At 31.8% G+C, this 15,217-nt stretch overlaps 1 protein-coding gene and 1 long non-coding RNA gene across 5 annotated transcripts in view; one reads left to right on the forward strand and one right to left on the reverse strand.

Moving 5' to 3' along the window:
* The first annotated feature begins 4,199 nt into the window (after nt 1-4,199).
* On the forward strand, nt 4,200-5,384 carry LOC105336228 (uncharacterized). The gene is made up of 3 exons (XR_901413.4): nt 4,200-4,322; nt 4,447-4,558; nt 4,717-5,384. It is a non-coding gene; the product is annotated as an uncharacterized lncRNA (long non-coding RNA).
* Nucleotides 5,385-6,444: 1,060 nt separating this feature from the next.
* The window catches only part of LOC105336227 (uncharacterized), a 32,417-nt gene continuing 23,644 nt past the window's right edge, over nt 6,445-15,217 (reverse strand). The window contains exons 2-8 of one of the 4 annotated variants that reach the window (XM_066078632.1): nt 9,552-9,633; nt 8,877-9,260; nt 8,595-8,777; nt 8,283-8,399; nt 7,923-8,153; nt 7,606-7,696; nt 6,479-7,482 (exon numbers count right to left, since the gene is read on the reverse strand). In XM_066078632.1, the coding sequence (XP_065934704.1) occupies nt 7,137-7,482; nt 7,606-7,696; nt 7,923-8,153; nt 8,283-8,399; nt 8,595-8,777; nt 8,877-9,260; nt 9,552-9,630 (1,431 nt within the window). In that variant the 5' untranslated portion in view covers nt 9,631-9,633 and the 3' untranslated portion in view covers nt 6,479-7,136. Of the gene's footprint in view, nt 7,483-7,605; nt 7,697-7,922; nt 8,154-8,282; nt 8,400-8,594; nt 8,778-8,876; nt 9,261-9,551; nt 9,634-15,217 lie in introns of all 4 variants that reach the window. The other 3 variants (XM_066078635.1, XM_066078633.1, XM_066078634.1) reach the window with 3 other exon arrangements.

The following is a 15,217-nucleotide window of genomic DNA, read 5'->3' on the forward strand; positions in this document are numbered from 1 at the left end:
ATTTTTTCTTGATATCATTTTTTAAAGTCATCTTTCACTCTCAATATATGATGATAGAATTGCTGATAAACTTCTAAACCTTTATGCAAAACATTCTGCGATATTAACAGAAAAATATAAAAAAAATTATTATTTAATTTGTAAAAATTAGATTTCTGTGGTGTTAAGTAAATTTAATCCAACCACTTTCATCGAAAACAACATTTTCCTGTGTTTTTTTAAATATATAAATTGACAATGGTTTTTGCGTATCGTTATAATATGGCATTGCCAAATGCCAGCCTTTGGCATTTCGCTTTTATGGTAAAACAAAGACTTAGAACATACAGAACTATGTTACTTAACAGTTAACGTTTGCTCTAGGCTATATCAATCATGTCTAGTCACATAACATTTTCCAAAGTTTGATGAAGAGTGTACAGGGATTTAAAACCACTCATTGCATTTCATTTGTCTTAATTGAGGGTACAAGTAGAAGTTAACGTTGAAGTTAACATTGAAATATGAAGAACTTTTCTGGAAGAATAAATTAGTTTGTTAACGGTAATTGTTGCATATCAGGATTTCAAAATAAATATATGGTACACCTAAATAAGACAAGCATTTTTAGTTATGGTAATTACCTGCAAAAAAAAGTTATCATTATTAAGCAGTTAGCGTCATGATACCAAAACTAAATAAATTTTACGCAACTGGGTGATTAGTAAACACAAAGAATATGGAGATCCAATAATACTGCTATAAATGATGTATTTTTATTCTATTTTGCAATTGAAAAAAGCAAAATAAAAACAGAAGTAGATAGTAAAATATACCGTTTTCAAAGATACATGAATTAAACTCGAGAAAAAGTCGATAAATGCTGTAAGAATAATAAGTAGTGCAAAAAATATGTAAACAAATATGTGCACATTTGGGTTTAACTGAAATGCATTATTTTGTGGTTGTTGTTGTGACTTCGAGGGTCAATCAAAAGATACGAAGACTTTTGTCATAGCTATGTTACTTAATGTCATATCATTACTAAATTTGGTAGACATAATTTAGCAACAGTTTCAAACAGTTTCCAAGAAAAAAAGTTAATGAATTCCTTTATTTCTAAGAATTATTTAGAATCTAATCCTGCAAAAATGAGGTCACGGCGCACGGTCAAAATTTGTGTAATGTCAACAATAATCCATATAATGTTGAAAGTAATATCTCTATAAATTGGGCTTAAAAACAAATTATATTGAAACCGCAAATTAAGTTTTGTCTTGGTATTCTAAGTTCCAAACAATGACAGGATATATTGTTTTGTCGAACAGATATTAGTAACTAAAGACAGATAGTCCTCTTTAAAATTGACTAAAAACATCGACATCGCCGGACGTCATGGCGCAACGAGAGGTACAAACAAAATGGATTTAACCCAGGAAAAAGCCGACACAAGCTGTGAAAATGCTCAATGGTGCAAAAAAAAGTCAACAATTATTTGCAAGTTTGTGTTTAACTGTAATAAATTTTGTGGGGGTGGTGATAATAATTATTGTATTTTGAATATAAAACAGTCCGAAAGAGAGTAGAATATCTGTAAATATTTGGTCAAAAAAATAAGTAACGTCAACCGACTTCTAGGGTTATCCTTGCTGTAAACTAAGAGATACACGGTTAGAAAATGAAAACTTTGAAGAACAGATGTGTGCAAGTAAGATGTTAAGTGGTTCAGTGCCATTTTAAATTGTAAGGAGAAAGGCACAAGAGACTAAGCGTGATATGAAGATTGGGTATATCTATAACCTGTGCGTGTTTAATCTTGACGTCATGTTTTGAACGATACCGTGCGCCGTGGTGACAGAACATGTTGTTTTTAAAAAGGGGTAACAAAAATACCGTTTCATCAAATGGACTAAAACTTCGCATATCAATAACATAAGTGTTGGTGCTCAGAATCTTTTAAGTATGACTCTCATTAAAAATTATGATAGCCAGCCACATTGTCTTCGTATTTTTTGATTGACCCTCGTATATAGATTTTGTAAATCAAACAACCCGGAAAAAAGAATAACAGTTAATATATCTTTAAAAGGACAAGTAACGCCATCTGATGTTTAGTGTTTTCCTTACTGTAAACAAAGAGACAAATTGTAAATGAAAGTAGTGAAGTACTGAGGGGAGTTGATTTTATCGATTATCATTTATTTAAAAATTAACTTATCTTGCATGGCAATTAGTTTCTAGTCTGTATTTGAATTACGCGCTATTTTATAATATAGATTTTTAGACCTTTCTGACAAGATTTTCGAGAAACCCCATATGAATCATGTTGTGTAATATTTAAAGATGGATTTTCAACTATGTATTAGTAATCAAAACAATTCTAAAAATGGTATGGACCCAAGCACTATTGAAATCGAAATTTCGTCTCGTTCAACCATACGTTCGGCTGTCTCCGTTAATCTTCGACAATCAAGAGAGCCTCTCTGCTTTTCGGAGATTTACGGAGACAGCCAAGTGTTTGGTTGAACGAGACTATTTTAAACTCTGGCGTAGGAATATATGAGACTACAAAAATATCTAACTTGTTCGTATTATATAAAATCTGATTATTTTCAACGTGTTTATAGATAGGTTTCCTTGAAAAACAATGCTTCAGCATACATTACATCGAATTTTTCTATTATTTTCAAGACCTAAGTCTTGTCAGCGGTGGTGATTTGTGCTTAGGTCCAAACACTGTTTCACTTTCGGTTCGCCAGAGTAACTGCATAGAAGAGTTGATTAAAATCAACTCCCAAAATTAAGCACTGTCTTATGATTCTCAAACAAATGTGAGCAAATAAGATTACAAGTGGGAGAGTATCGTTTTAAATTGTAAATTCAAAACGATACTTAAATTGTAAATTGAAAGATATAAAAGTCTAAGCGTGATATAAAGGTTGGGTATTTTTAATAAAAGTGCGTCAACTTGATATCATGTTTTAAACTTTATCATACTCCGTGGTGACAAAACGTATTGTTTTCAAAAATCAGGAAACAATAATATCTTTTCAACAAATGGAATGGCACTTCATATTTTAATTAATAAAATAAGTGTTGATGCTTAAAATAATCTCGACTTTTAGTATTGACTTAAAAAAAAAAATTCATGATAGACAGCTGCATTGTCTGCGTTATTTTTAATTGACTCTTAATGTGAATGAGATAACCTTGTACATTTGATATCTCAAAATATCTCAACATCCTGAGTTCGGGGAATCAAATAGGACGGCGTCGTTTGTTCCTGTTGTCTCAAACTGTAATTATACAACAACACACGCTACTAATTATTTTAGTATGATGCTAATCTGTACTTCCTGGTAATGTTTAAGGAAAATTATGTCCTTTCCGCATTTACATAGTTTTTCAATTCTTATTTAACTTAATTATTTCGTTGTCAATTAAGTTAAAAAGTCGTGTTCTTTTACTTTTTGTGGTTTGCAGACGCTTTTGTTTATCCCGCATTTTACCTCATATCACATAAGCAGAGCTGTATTGATTAATTTGGGTAAGTAAATGAATGAAAGCTGAATTTTATGTGAATATCATGTCTTGTTGACGCCTCTTTTTCAGATCATAAGGAACCGAAGTTCATAAAATCACGTGCACAAATCTTCAAATCTTTCAAGAAATCGAAATTGTATTTCACAAGTTAACCTTACATATTTAAGTAAACATAAAGTTTGAAAAATGATCAAATCTACACGTTTTTTTTTAGATATCTCGCACTGAAATATATGTATGCTCACCAAAAATTAAGACGCAACAGAATTGAATACTGTAACATTTGATGCTCATCATGTTTCATAGGGACTGATGTATTTGCCCGAAAATGTTTATTATTTTTTCATCTTACTCAGGCCAAAATTAAAAATGGATTTTTATGTACTCCGACTGACCCAACAAAATTGCCCCTATTGAATACTTTTTTCAACTGTTTGATTCTGATTTTTACAAAAAATGATTGTCCATGTCATATTATAAATACATTAAGTTTTTGTATCAATAAATATTGAATTTCTTTAGCTTTTTTATTATAGAAAACAAAAAATATAGTTTGATTATTTACATCGAAAAAGCATTTTTAAAATATAACCCAAAAAGACACACAGCTTCTCGAGATTTATTACAACAAAAACGATAAAAACTATTCGTTTTTTTTTCCATAGGAAATTATAATATCTAAAACAACGGATCTAAGTAAATTATGAGGTCGACAGCATCCGGCACTACCGAATTATTCACCTTCAACACTTCAACATATGAGGCGATCAATACAACGAATGACTTGATCACTATAAAAAGTAAGTAAACCATTAATGGTATATGACTTAGAGAGAAAATAGGGGATTAGATTAAAATTAACAACCTTAGCCCAACCTTGGTTTTTGTAATTATTGAACCTTTTATGATTATCATTTTATTCAGTGCCTTCTCATTCGAACGAACTGTTTTCACATGGCGATGTCTTGGACGTGATACAGACCCTTCTCATTATCATCTTGATCGTCTTCGTACTTTTGATTTACTGCAAATGGAGGTGATATAATTTATCTCAAAACACACATACAAGTGAAATAATGACTCAGAGATAACATGAAAGTATCATTAAACTATCAGATATTTTTCTTATATCTAAGCCTGTATGAATAATTCCAACATTTTAAGCCTCTTAATTTTTAATGAAATTCATTTCAGAACGTCAGAAAATAACTCAGCCGAAATAAGGATAGAAGATAAAGATGAGCGACTTGTACTTTATTTTCTTCCGAAAAACGGAAAGAAAAAGAGGAATATTGAGATCCATCAAGCTAACTGTATGTGCTCCGGACGGAGAAGGGTTCATCCTCTCTACACTCCATTACAGACTCAAAACGAAGTTCAAATTGTTAATCAATCAAATGAAAACACAGTATATATGGACGTTGTCTAATGTTGTATGTTGTAGCGTCAGTATATCTTTGTTCGAAATGTGCCCGTGCTTTTATTTATTCGCGTTTTTGTTTTAACGACACTATTTTTCGCATTATAAGAAAGTTTGGGTTTTATAAAAAAATTATTTTAAAATTTACAACCACAAACTCTTCGATATATTATTTATAATTATTTTTTTATTTTTATTGTTTCCTATTATTTTATATTTTATATTTAATATTTTGATAAATAAATTATCGTTTCTTTAAAAAACTAGCTTAAGCTAATTGTCATTGTTTAGAATACAAAACAAAATATCACGATTGTTTGTCTTTTTACAAGGTAAATGGAACTGAAAGTAATAGGAATTGTAAGTAATGTGAACTGTAAGTAGTTGGAACTGTTGAATCATTTTTATTAGTGATGGTAGATGTTTGTGGGTAGCGAATATTTTTCTGGTTTGGGGGGGGGGGCGTAATTTCGTTTTGTTGTGTATTTGGATTATCAATTCAGAAAGCTGCATGTTAAGGGGGGTTTTTGTTTTTGGGGGGGTAACTCTGTTTGAACCCCGCATAATAGTAGAGTGTGTGGCGTCGGATTGTGCAGGATTTCCGCGCGGTGGTATCGATTTTGTGAACAGATTTACTTTGGACTGTCCGTGCTGGATCTTCCGCACGTTATTTATTAGTCCTGGAATTCTGAGACTCGATATCACATTGAAATACCATACATGTATATTTTCACCATCTAAAATACAACCTATTGAACTTTTGTTTCATTTTGGAGTTTTTATTCAGCGTTGACTTGAGCAATGGTAACGAACTGAGCTTTCTCCCTAATTTATCATATAGATTTTAAGAACCTTTTTGTTACATTTACAGTATTACAAGAAACGTTTGAGAATATTGGGCATTTTTTTAGTAGAAAAACGAGATGTGTCCTACCGGGCTAATCACAACTTCATGATAAAAACTTCAAGCTTAAATGTTAATGGTGAAACTATTATTGGAACTAAATAAATGCACTTAACTGAAATATTTATCATGTACATGTATTTTCCCAAAAAATGAAAACAAGCTTGTTGACCGCTTTCCAGTACTTTCAGGACTTTGATTTCTATATATTAAGTTTCGTTGCTGAGACTGGATATCTTTTGATAGAGAAGTTATCCCTCTTAATGCATTTTAGACGTTCATGAATAATATGCTTATTTTAAAATCAAGAATTTATTAACTTATTAAACCAATTCCTTAAAAGCTGAATGATTTGTTTTCATTTTGAAATTTTATAAATATAATGAACAGTTAGTTACAATTGAAATTAGCCGAACCTATAAATGCAAATCCTTTTTTTTTGTATTACTGTAAAACGAGAATATATGGCGCACTACAAATTTTAGCGTCTTTGGCGCAACTGCATCTTTGCGCTGAAATTAATAGTGTGCCAATAATATTCCAAAAGCATTCAATGTTTGATGCTTTAAACACTCTCTTTAACTCAAATTTTACGTATAAATAACTAATTTAAGCTTGATAATTATAACTATTTCATTTTGAAATTTTATAAATATAATGAACAATTAGTAACAATTGAAATTGACCAAATCCATGGATGCAATTCCCTCTTTTTTAGAACTGTAAAACGAGAATAAATGGCGCACTACAAATTAAAGTGGTTTTGGTGCAACCGCGTCTGAGCGCTGATATTAATAGTGTGCCAATAATTTTCCATAAGCATTCAATGTTTGATGCATAAAACAATCACTTCAATTCATATTTCATAATGTACCCTATGTAAGCTTGATAATTATAACATTTTTTATCATAACTAATGACCCATTTGTCACTGTGACAGCATAACACTAATAAAAATTATGCACGAAGACAATGTCCAAAATAAGTATATTGGTAAAAGGCTGAACAATATCAAATACAAAACACTGCAGTTATATGTTTCCATTCATTTTTAATTTATGTTGCTTAATAAACACTAATGAAAAAAAAAATACACGTACACTCATCCCATACATTTTTTTCACACTGAAACTTAAATTTGTGTTGTTTTAATGTAATTATGCAGTGATCATGAAATAAATAAAAATTGTTGTGAATGCAACCGTATCTAGAAATATTGAAATGCTTTAAATGTGTGCGTTCAACAAAAGCGATGCAATCTTTATTTTATATTCAGAATTTCTTTTCAATTCAAACCACCTCTTTCGGGTAACTTTTTTCAAGCTTGAAGTATTGACCATTACCATCAAGTGACGTCACTTCGGCGTCGTCTTGTCCTTTTCCAGTGTTTACAGATTTCGGACAGTCTGTATCGTACCCTGGATTAGGGCAGTCTGTATCGTACCCTGGATTAGTGTGTTGCTTTGTTGTTGGATTGTTATTGAGATTGTTTGGAATTTCCCGATAGTTTGGATCATCATCGGACGGCCGTGAAGGACTATTAGGGATTTTAGCTGTTTTGAAATGTGAATCATCTGTATTGATACATCCATCATTTAATCTTTGAAGTATTGTCAGCAGCAAATTTCTGTCTTTTCTGTAAACAACGATATTAATAACAAATATACTACCAACATAATGTCTTACATTTGAATTTTTCTAGAGTACGGATCCTAAAGATGACAATATAACAGCAAATACATATTCTACAATGTCTTACCTTTGTTTAATGCAATAAACACAGATCAGGAAGATGATAAGCGAAACAAAAATAGCTAAAATCACAACCACGATATAAATCCAGGATGTAACTAAAATAGATAAATCACATGATTTAACGAAAATAATACTTAAAGGTCGTTATGCTTTCATCTAAGTAGAGAATAATGGTAACATACCTTCAACACACACGCATGCACCAATCAACGTTAACAACCAAGTTCCTCAAACTCGGTTTTGTTTTACAATCAAGACATTTAGATTTCAAACAGCCAAACATGAACTATACATTCATATGGTTAAACAACAGTATCTTACTATTTTCGATCAGGTCGTTGCTGGAAGGTTCTTGTCCCGTCATACTGCTAAAAATATTCTCGGCTGTTTGTGTGGTAGTAGATTCCTTGGTTGTATTTGTTGCAGACATTTCATCATGAGTGTGACCTCTACCACTTGAATGAACTGGGAAGTGTGTAGATGTAAAGGTCATGTTTTGCGGGGAAGTTGTACTCAATGCACTATATTTGTTACATATAGTGGAATAACTTCCTACATAGAAAAAATCTGCATTTTTAAAAAAAATTTTACGGAAATTTTCTCTTAAATTAATCCGCATGTCATTGAAATCGTTATATCGATGGAACTGTTTAATTGCACAAACGATATCGTTATACATACCAAAAGCTTTTATTAAAGCAAAGCTGGCATTTGATCCATTCATTATCATTATGACCAGGTTCTCTGCTTGAATTGGAACATCTACTCCGTATAGACCAACGTCAACATTTTGATATTCTTAAAAATTCAAATAACAATGATCATTCCGTCATTTTCTGTTTGGACATAACTAACATTTCTTCAATTCATTTTTACTCATCAATAAGCATTATATGAAATTTATATATCTATAATTCTATCGAATTTTGGATCAATTTCTTGAGATAAAATGATTCGAAAGATGTTTTAACGAAACATTAAACTGTATCATACCAAAAATGTTGCTCTCATTGGATTGAATCAGCACAGTAACATATGCTGTTTGTAAAATCTTTAAACGAACAAAAGAGCCAGTGATACGACACGAACAACTGGCGCTGGAAGTTTTTAGATACAAGTGGCCATATTGACTTTTGATCACGCTAGTCGTCAAACACATGTCTATCATTAGAGAATCTACAAAAATAGAATAAATTTATTTCATTCTCCTTACCAAATATATCAACATGTGCATAACATTTTAATGTAAGGTATGTTGTTCATAGAAATGTTTACCTTGGATACATTCATACAAAACGCTTTGTCGAAACGCCGCTTTTTCTAACTCCGTTAGTCTTGAGGCACTGCATACCCTTTTAACGGATGATTCGGCTTTTAGAAAATAATCTTTGTTTAAAATACATTCAGTTCGTCCATTACATGCGTTCACAGCTGATTCAAAAACGTCGTGGTTCTCGAGATTCATGGTGTTGTTTATAGGTAGGTCGCCACCACAGTAGATAGCATCATTGGAGCTACATCCGAGGGCAGGAGATAGAAGTCTGCTAAAACCATCCTCAAGAACATGCTTTGTTATATAAATCGTGTGATTGGTAGGACAGCGGATGTTGAGGTTACTCCAATCCGACGTTTTCTTGCATGGAGAATTGTTCAATGAACCTAGGATATACACAAAGACGATGTATTGTTTGTTATTTGACTTCTTATCTGCAATTAAAAAAATAAAGGCAAAAACGAAGGATGTGATTTTTAAATTACTTACTTTACAGTTGTATACAGCTTTGAAATTAGATATTTTGTCGTTTGGTATACTTATATTACAATTATGTTACAATAAGTATCTACAAAAAAGTATCTCTAGCAATTGTTTATTGGAATTAAACAATTTGAAACATTCCAGCCTTTTAAAATGTTTAATCATGCTGATATTATGTAATACATTACACGTACCCATTGAAATTGAGATGAAACATACTACCATAAAGCAAATGATCACACTTCTTTCATCGTTCATAATTGTTGGTTTCATGTACTAAAAACAGAAAGAAGAGTTGGGTTTTTATTAATAGATCGGAGGAAAAAACTTCGTTTAACTTGAATTTTTAGATTTCCGTTTTAAATTTTAAGTGTTTCCTTTTGATAAACATCATATATACACGCAGAGTATGTAATACAGTCTAAATAAACGAATTTTAAAATGTTACAAAATACACAATCGGCTATAACATTATCGAAAATTTCTGATATATTCCTGCAATAAATTATAAAACAAAACTGCTTATTAACACTGATCCTAATAGATAGATATCACTGCATGTATGGCGTAACATCATTTAACAAACAAATTACTAGTTACATTTGTATTTTTTTTTTTACATGACTTCTGTTTTTGCAATGGCATATCCCTAAAATCGCAATTTTCGGCGAGTTCATATGGGTGAGAGAGTTGCCACGGATGATGATTTTTCTTAATGCGTAATTAAGTTTGGGTAAACTTAAATAAGTTTTTGACATACAGGTAACTCTCGATGGCTCGAAGTCCATTGGACCAGGGAAAAACTTCGAGGTATCAAGAGTTCGAGCTTTCAAGAGTTCGGAATTTTCCGGGTTGACCGACGGGTTTTGAAATAAGTCTAACCGGATGTAATGAATAAGCCATTTATTTAGTGCTAAACTTACGCACGTGCTTAAACAACGTTTTCTTTTCAATTAAATATACAGACCTGGACATTTTTTAAAACTATATACAAACAAATATTGATTAAATTCATGATACACTATAATTATATATTTTATGATGATCCGATTGCTCAGTACAAGTTGCCCATGACGACATGTCGTAAATTGGATACATAAGTGTCAACATGATCACCTATTCCTACTGTGCGGGTCTTTCACCAGCGGTGAGAACTTGTTCAGCAATAATCATTATATTCCCAATGATACTGATAAGTATATTTCTATAGTTTAATAATTCTAAAATTTTGATCATGGCTCAAATTTTTTTATTAACTCTTCGTCTGAATTTATTTCTAATTTTCACCGCATCTCCAAATTATCGTAAAACGGTCAGTGTTAATTATAGATTAGGTATCAATATGGTCAATTATGAAACAATTATCACATCGCAGGACAAGTGTCGCCTGAATAAACAACCCGTGACACGGGTCCCGCGTCTAACGCCTGGAGCCATTTAAATGACCAAGTAGGTGTTAATTAGGTAACGCTTGGATATAAAGAACCACTTCGAGGTATCGAGAGTAAAAAACTATACATTATGAATAACGGGACTGTAGTTTGACTTCGAGAGATCGAGGGTTTCCAGAGATCAAGAGTTCAAGAAATCAAGAGTAAATTTGCTTACGAGTTATATAGGGAACAAAATCGGGACCCTAGACTCACTTCGAGCGATCAAGAACTTCGAGCGATCGAAGTTCGAGCCATCGAGAGTTACCTGTAGTATAATGTATTACAGTGGTACCCAAGAAAACATACTAGATTATTATCAATGGTAAACTTTTGCAATTTGACTGGGTCCACTGAACATATTATTTTACCAATGTAGTCGTTCTATACCAAAAAGGCAGAAGAAATTTCAGAGGACTGGAATATTCTCTTTGATCGTAGCAGATACTTGTGATAAAAACGCCAAGAGGTCAAAAACTTCATACGGATATTGTAATAATGATATGTAGCAACTTATAATTATACAGTATCTACTAATGATATAAAGTCGCCTTAGTAGTCAGATTTCTGAAAGTAAATAAATTTCATCAAATTATGAACTACCTAACCGTCCACTTATGATATAATTTTGAAATTATATCATTAAGGATCAAAATTCTCGTCCATCAATGATGTGAGAAAAAACTGCAAAATAAGTACATTGTTGACCTTTAATAATAAAACTTGTATTGCATTAGAGGATTAACTTCAACTGTTAACAATACAATTATGTATACTTTATTACTATAATATCAAATTTTGCATGTACCTCTGCATACATAAGAGTGTACCATTAGTGGTTGAAATCCGTCCATTAGGCAACACCATCCGCTAGGACTAATGATATACATATATACAGGTACATCATCAGTGATAACGCCAATGATGTACTCATTTAAATTGTTTTATTTTTAAATAAACCATCCAATACTTTTTTAGCCAACAGAGCGAGAAGTAGACAGAGTGGCATGCATAAGTGCATGAATTGTCCTGTGGATAATTTAGACAAGACTATCCACTAGACCTAATGCAATAGAAGGATTCATCGTTTATTTGTCAACAAGGTACTTATTTTTAATTGCCTTCTTTGTTGATAATCCATCGAACAAACTATTTTCAGCCAACAGAGATGTAGATAGAGCGGTACAAATAATGTTTCAAGTCCACCAACTGATACAATAGAAGCCATATCATGAAACAATTAATGTGCTACATAAGTTTTCATTTGATATTATTAGAATGTTGACCATATTTAACTAATATTTTATCATGCAAATACATGTAAGTACATAATAGGATTGGACGTCAGGCTGTGTCTATGTTAGTCCTCTCCCTAAGGATCAAAGTAACGACTGATATTTTAATTACATTTCAATTATATAAATATACCAGGTATATAATATAATAAGTTTATTATAATATATGAAACATGTCATTGCAGAATTAAAGAAGTTTGAATTTATGTAGAATTAAGAACAGAGAAAGAAAGTAAAAAACAAACAAATGGGATAAAATAATAACAAAAAAGGTCGTATAGACAATTGAAAATAATAAACATCGTTATGATAGTGAATATTATACATAAAATATATGATAAATATAAGAGGTATCGGATATTGAACGCATGTTTTCTATCACCGGAAAGTAAAACAAGTAATACTTGCTCAGGAAAAAAATTGAAAACTGTAAATGAGCAATGATGACAATATGTTCTGTAATTTTGAAAGTCTTGCACGGATCTAGAAAGTGGATTAGGGTACTGACCCCCTCCCCTGAAGTCTGCAAAAATTAAAATTTTAATATAACAATTTCTAAGAAGAAGAAGAAGTTGATATCATTAATGTGAAAGGTAAAAGCCCCCCCCCCCCCCCCCCCCCGGGTAGAGGGAGGGTTCCGCTCCCGAAAGTGCATCAATGACTGAGTAGTTAGTTATACTTAGTACCTTTATGATTAAACAGCAATTTTATATTATTTGAGGATGAATCATTAGAAGTCATTACAGTCATAGGTGCTTGCTAATAAGAAACACGACTTTTTGTTTGCATACGTTGTTTTTATTTTGCGTATCATGGACCTATTCTAGTTTTTATGTCTAATATCAAGAGAAAAAATGGATCTAAAATAAAGTTTTATAGTTTACAACATTGTATTGAATGTTAAAGGTCACCTGGATCTGGATACCTCATTAAAAGAAATTTGAGATATATAGAATATCACACAGTTGTTTTGATCTCGGCCCTGGTATCGGCCCGAGCCATCCGAGCGCTTATACCAGGGACGAGATCAAAACAACAGTGTGATGTTGTTACATGTATATCATATATCTAAAATCAAAGACTTTTATTCAAATTCCAAATAAGGAATATAATTTATGATGAAGAAGCTACCGTACATATTTTTTTCGGATTTACAAAACTCGTTCGTTTTTATTCTTTTTATATATGTGTTAAGAACTGTAAGAGTTGTCGGACTTTGTTGACAAACCATTGTCGTTTGAAACACAGTAGAAGAGAGTCTATCGTCTGAAATGAAGCACTATCTTCTAGAATTCAAAATAATCGAGAGAGACATTTCCATCCTTCGCAACTTCGTAATGAGTCCTTCACAGGGATTTGGTAAGTTTCCTGTCAGATTCCATTCATGAAAATCCATAATGTTATAGCATAACAAGTTGTTTGAGAACGTGCATAAGCGCGTCCGTTCATTAATCACTTAATTTTCACAGTCTAATATCTGGTTTTCTAAGATTAAGTCTCGTTCCAACCTTCTCTATATCCTCCATAATTTAAATGTTGATTGATATTTAATAAAGCGTGCTATTGTTCTTAATACACAACCGTTGTATAGGTTATCTCCCCTTGTTGAGATACATATCACTCTTTGGCGCTATTTTTGATATATTATTTTTCAATTTTCAGCAATAAATAAAAATATTCAGACGTTTCGGGTGATGCTTTGTATTATATATTTGCCATTCTATCGTTATTTTACAAACTAGTCTTAATTTAAAGCAAAGATATTTGGGAATAAGCGATTTTAAATTTGAGGGCAATACACCCCCTTGACGACAGGCCGAGACAAAGAAATATCAGCCCCGAGTGCGATACAGCCCTAGCTTCCAGTTGCTGTCTCACCTAGTCCAAAACACATGTATCAGGGCTGGTGCACTACTAGGTATATGATATACAATAATATCACATATGCTTTTTCTGACCAATAAGAAAGGCGTCAAAATGAGCCAATTCTATAAATTAAACGTTTTATGAACATTTCTTAAAATATTCTTTAAAGGGGCATGGTCACGATTTTAGTCAATTTTTTTTCTGTTATTATTATCTAAAATGCTTTAGAAATGCATTTCTAATGATCAAATGAAATTTGGGTGCCAGTCGATGAGTTTTAAGCAAGATTCAAAGCTCACAATTCTTCGTCATGTAAACAAGGCTCTTGTCCTGTTTTTGTTTACATAAGTTCGATATACTAGTAGAAAAATCTGTTTCAAGCTGATTCGTTTATCTTCTTATTCATTTTAAGCATAAATAAACAGTTTCTAACGATTAGTACATTCATTATAGGTCTAAGACGGGAGTTTTCACTTCAACATTCAAAATGTAAACAAAAGATTTGTTTACATAGCGAGGAATCGTAAGCTCTGCAACTCGCTTATTACTAAACAAATGACCCTCAAATTTTGGTTGCCTATTAAAAATGCCTTACTGAAGCATTGTAAACATTAACATCGAAAAAAATGATTTAAGACCAAAATCGTGACCATGCCCTTTTAAAAAGGTTTGATCCTCTGCTTCTAAATTTTTTGTTTACCTCTGGTCCGAATATTCTACACTACGTATAATTAAGATTTATCATATGTTTATATTCTACAAAGCTAAATTAACATTATTAATTAACCATGAATTGCATGTAGCAGTTGAATATAGACTTGAAAGAAGTAATGGATTTTATTAACTTGCATCTAATAATATTTACAACACTTTAATAGACTTTTTGTCTTATTTGTTCCCAAACAAATTTGATGTCAGTGGCAAAGCAAGAAGGGGATACAACATTCACATTCGTATGATATTGAAACAAGGCTCTTACCGTGTTTTTGTTAACGAGTGTTGCATATTAGTAAAAGCTTCCTTATAATCATTTATTTCTATTTCTATTAGTTCTAAGCACAATTAAATAGTTGTAAGGGCTTGTCTCATATCATTTAATCCTAAATATGGTATTTTATATTCAACAATCTACATGTAAACAAAAACATTACAGGAATCTTGTTTCTAACTAAAGAATTTGAAGCTTTGTATCTCGCTTGAAACCTGACACCTGTCATTCAATTTGGGTTATCATTTAATGTATTGTACATACCTAAAACAATTTATAAA

This window comes from Magallana gigas, chromosome 3, assembly GCF_963853765.1.
Source record: "Magallana gigas chromosome 3, xbMagGiga1.1, whole genome shotgun sequence".
In the NCBI taxonomy this organism is placed as follows: Eukaryota; Metazoa; Mollusca; class Bivalvia; order Ostreida; family Ostreidae; genus Magallana; species Magallana gigas.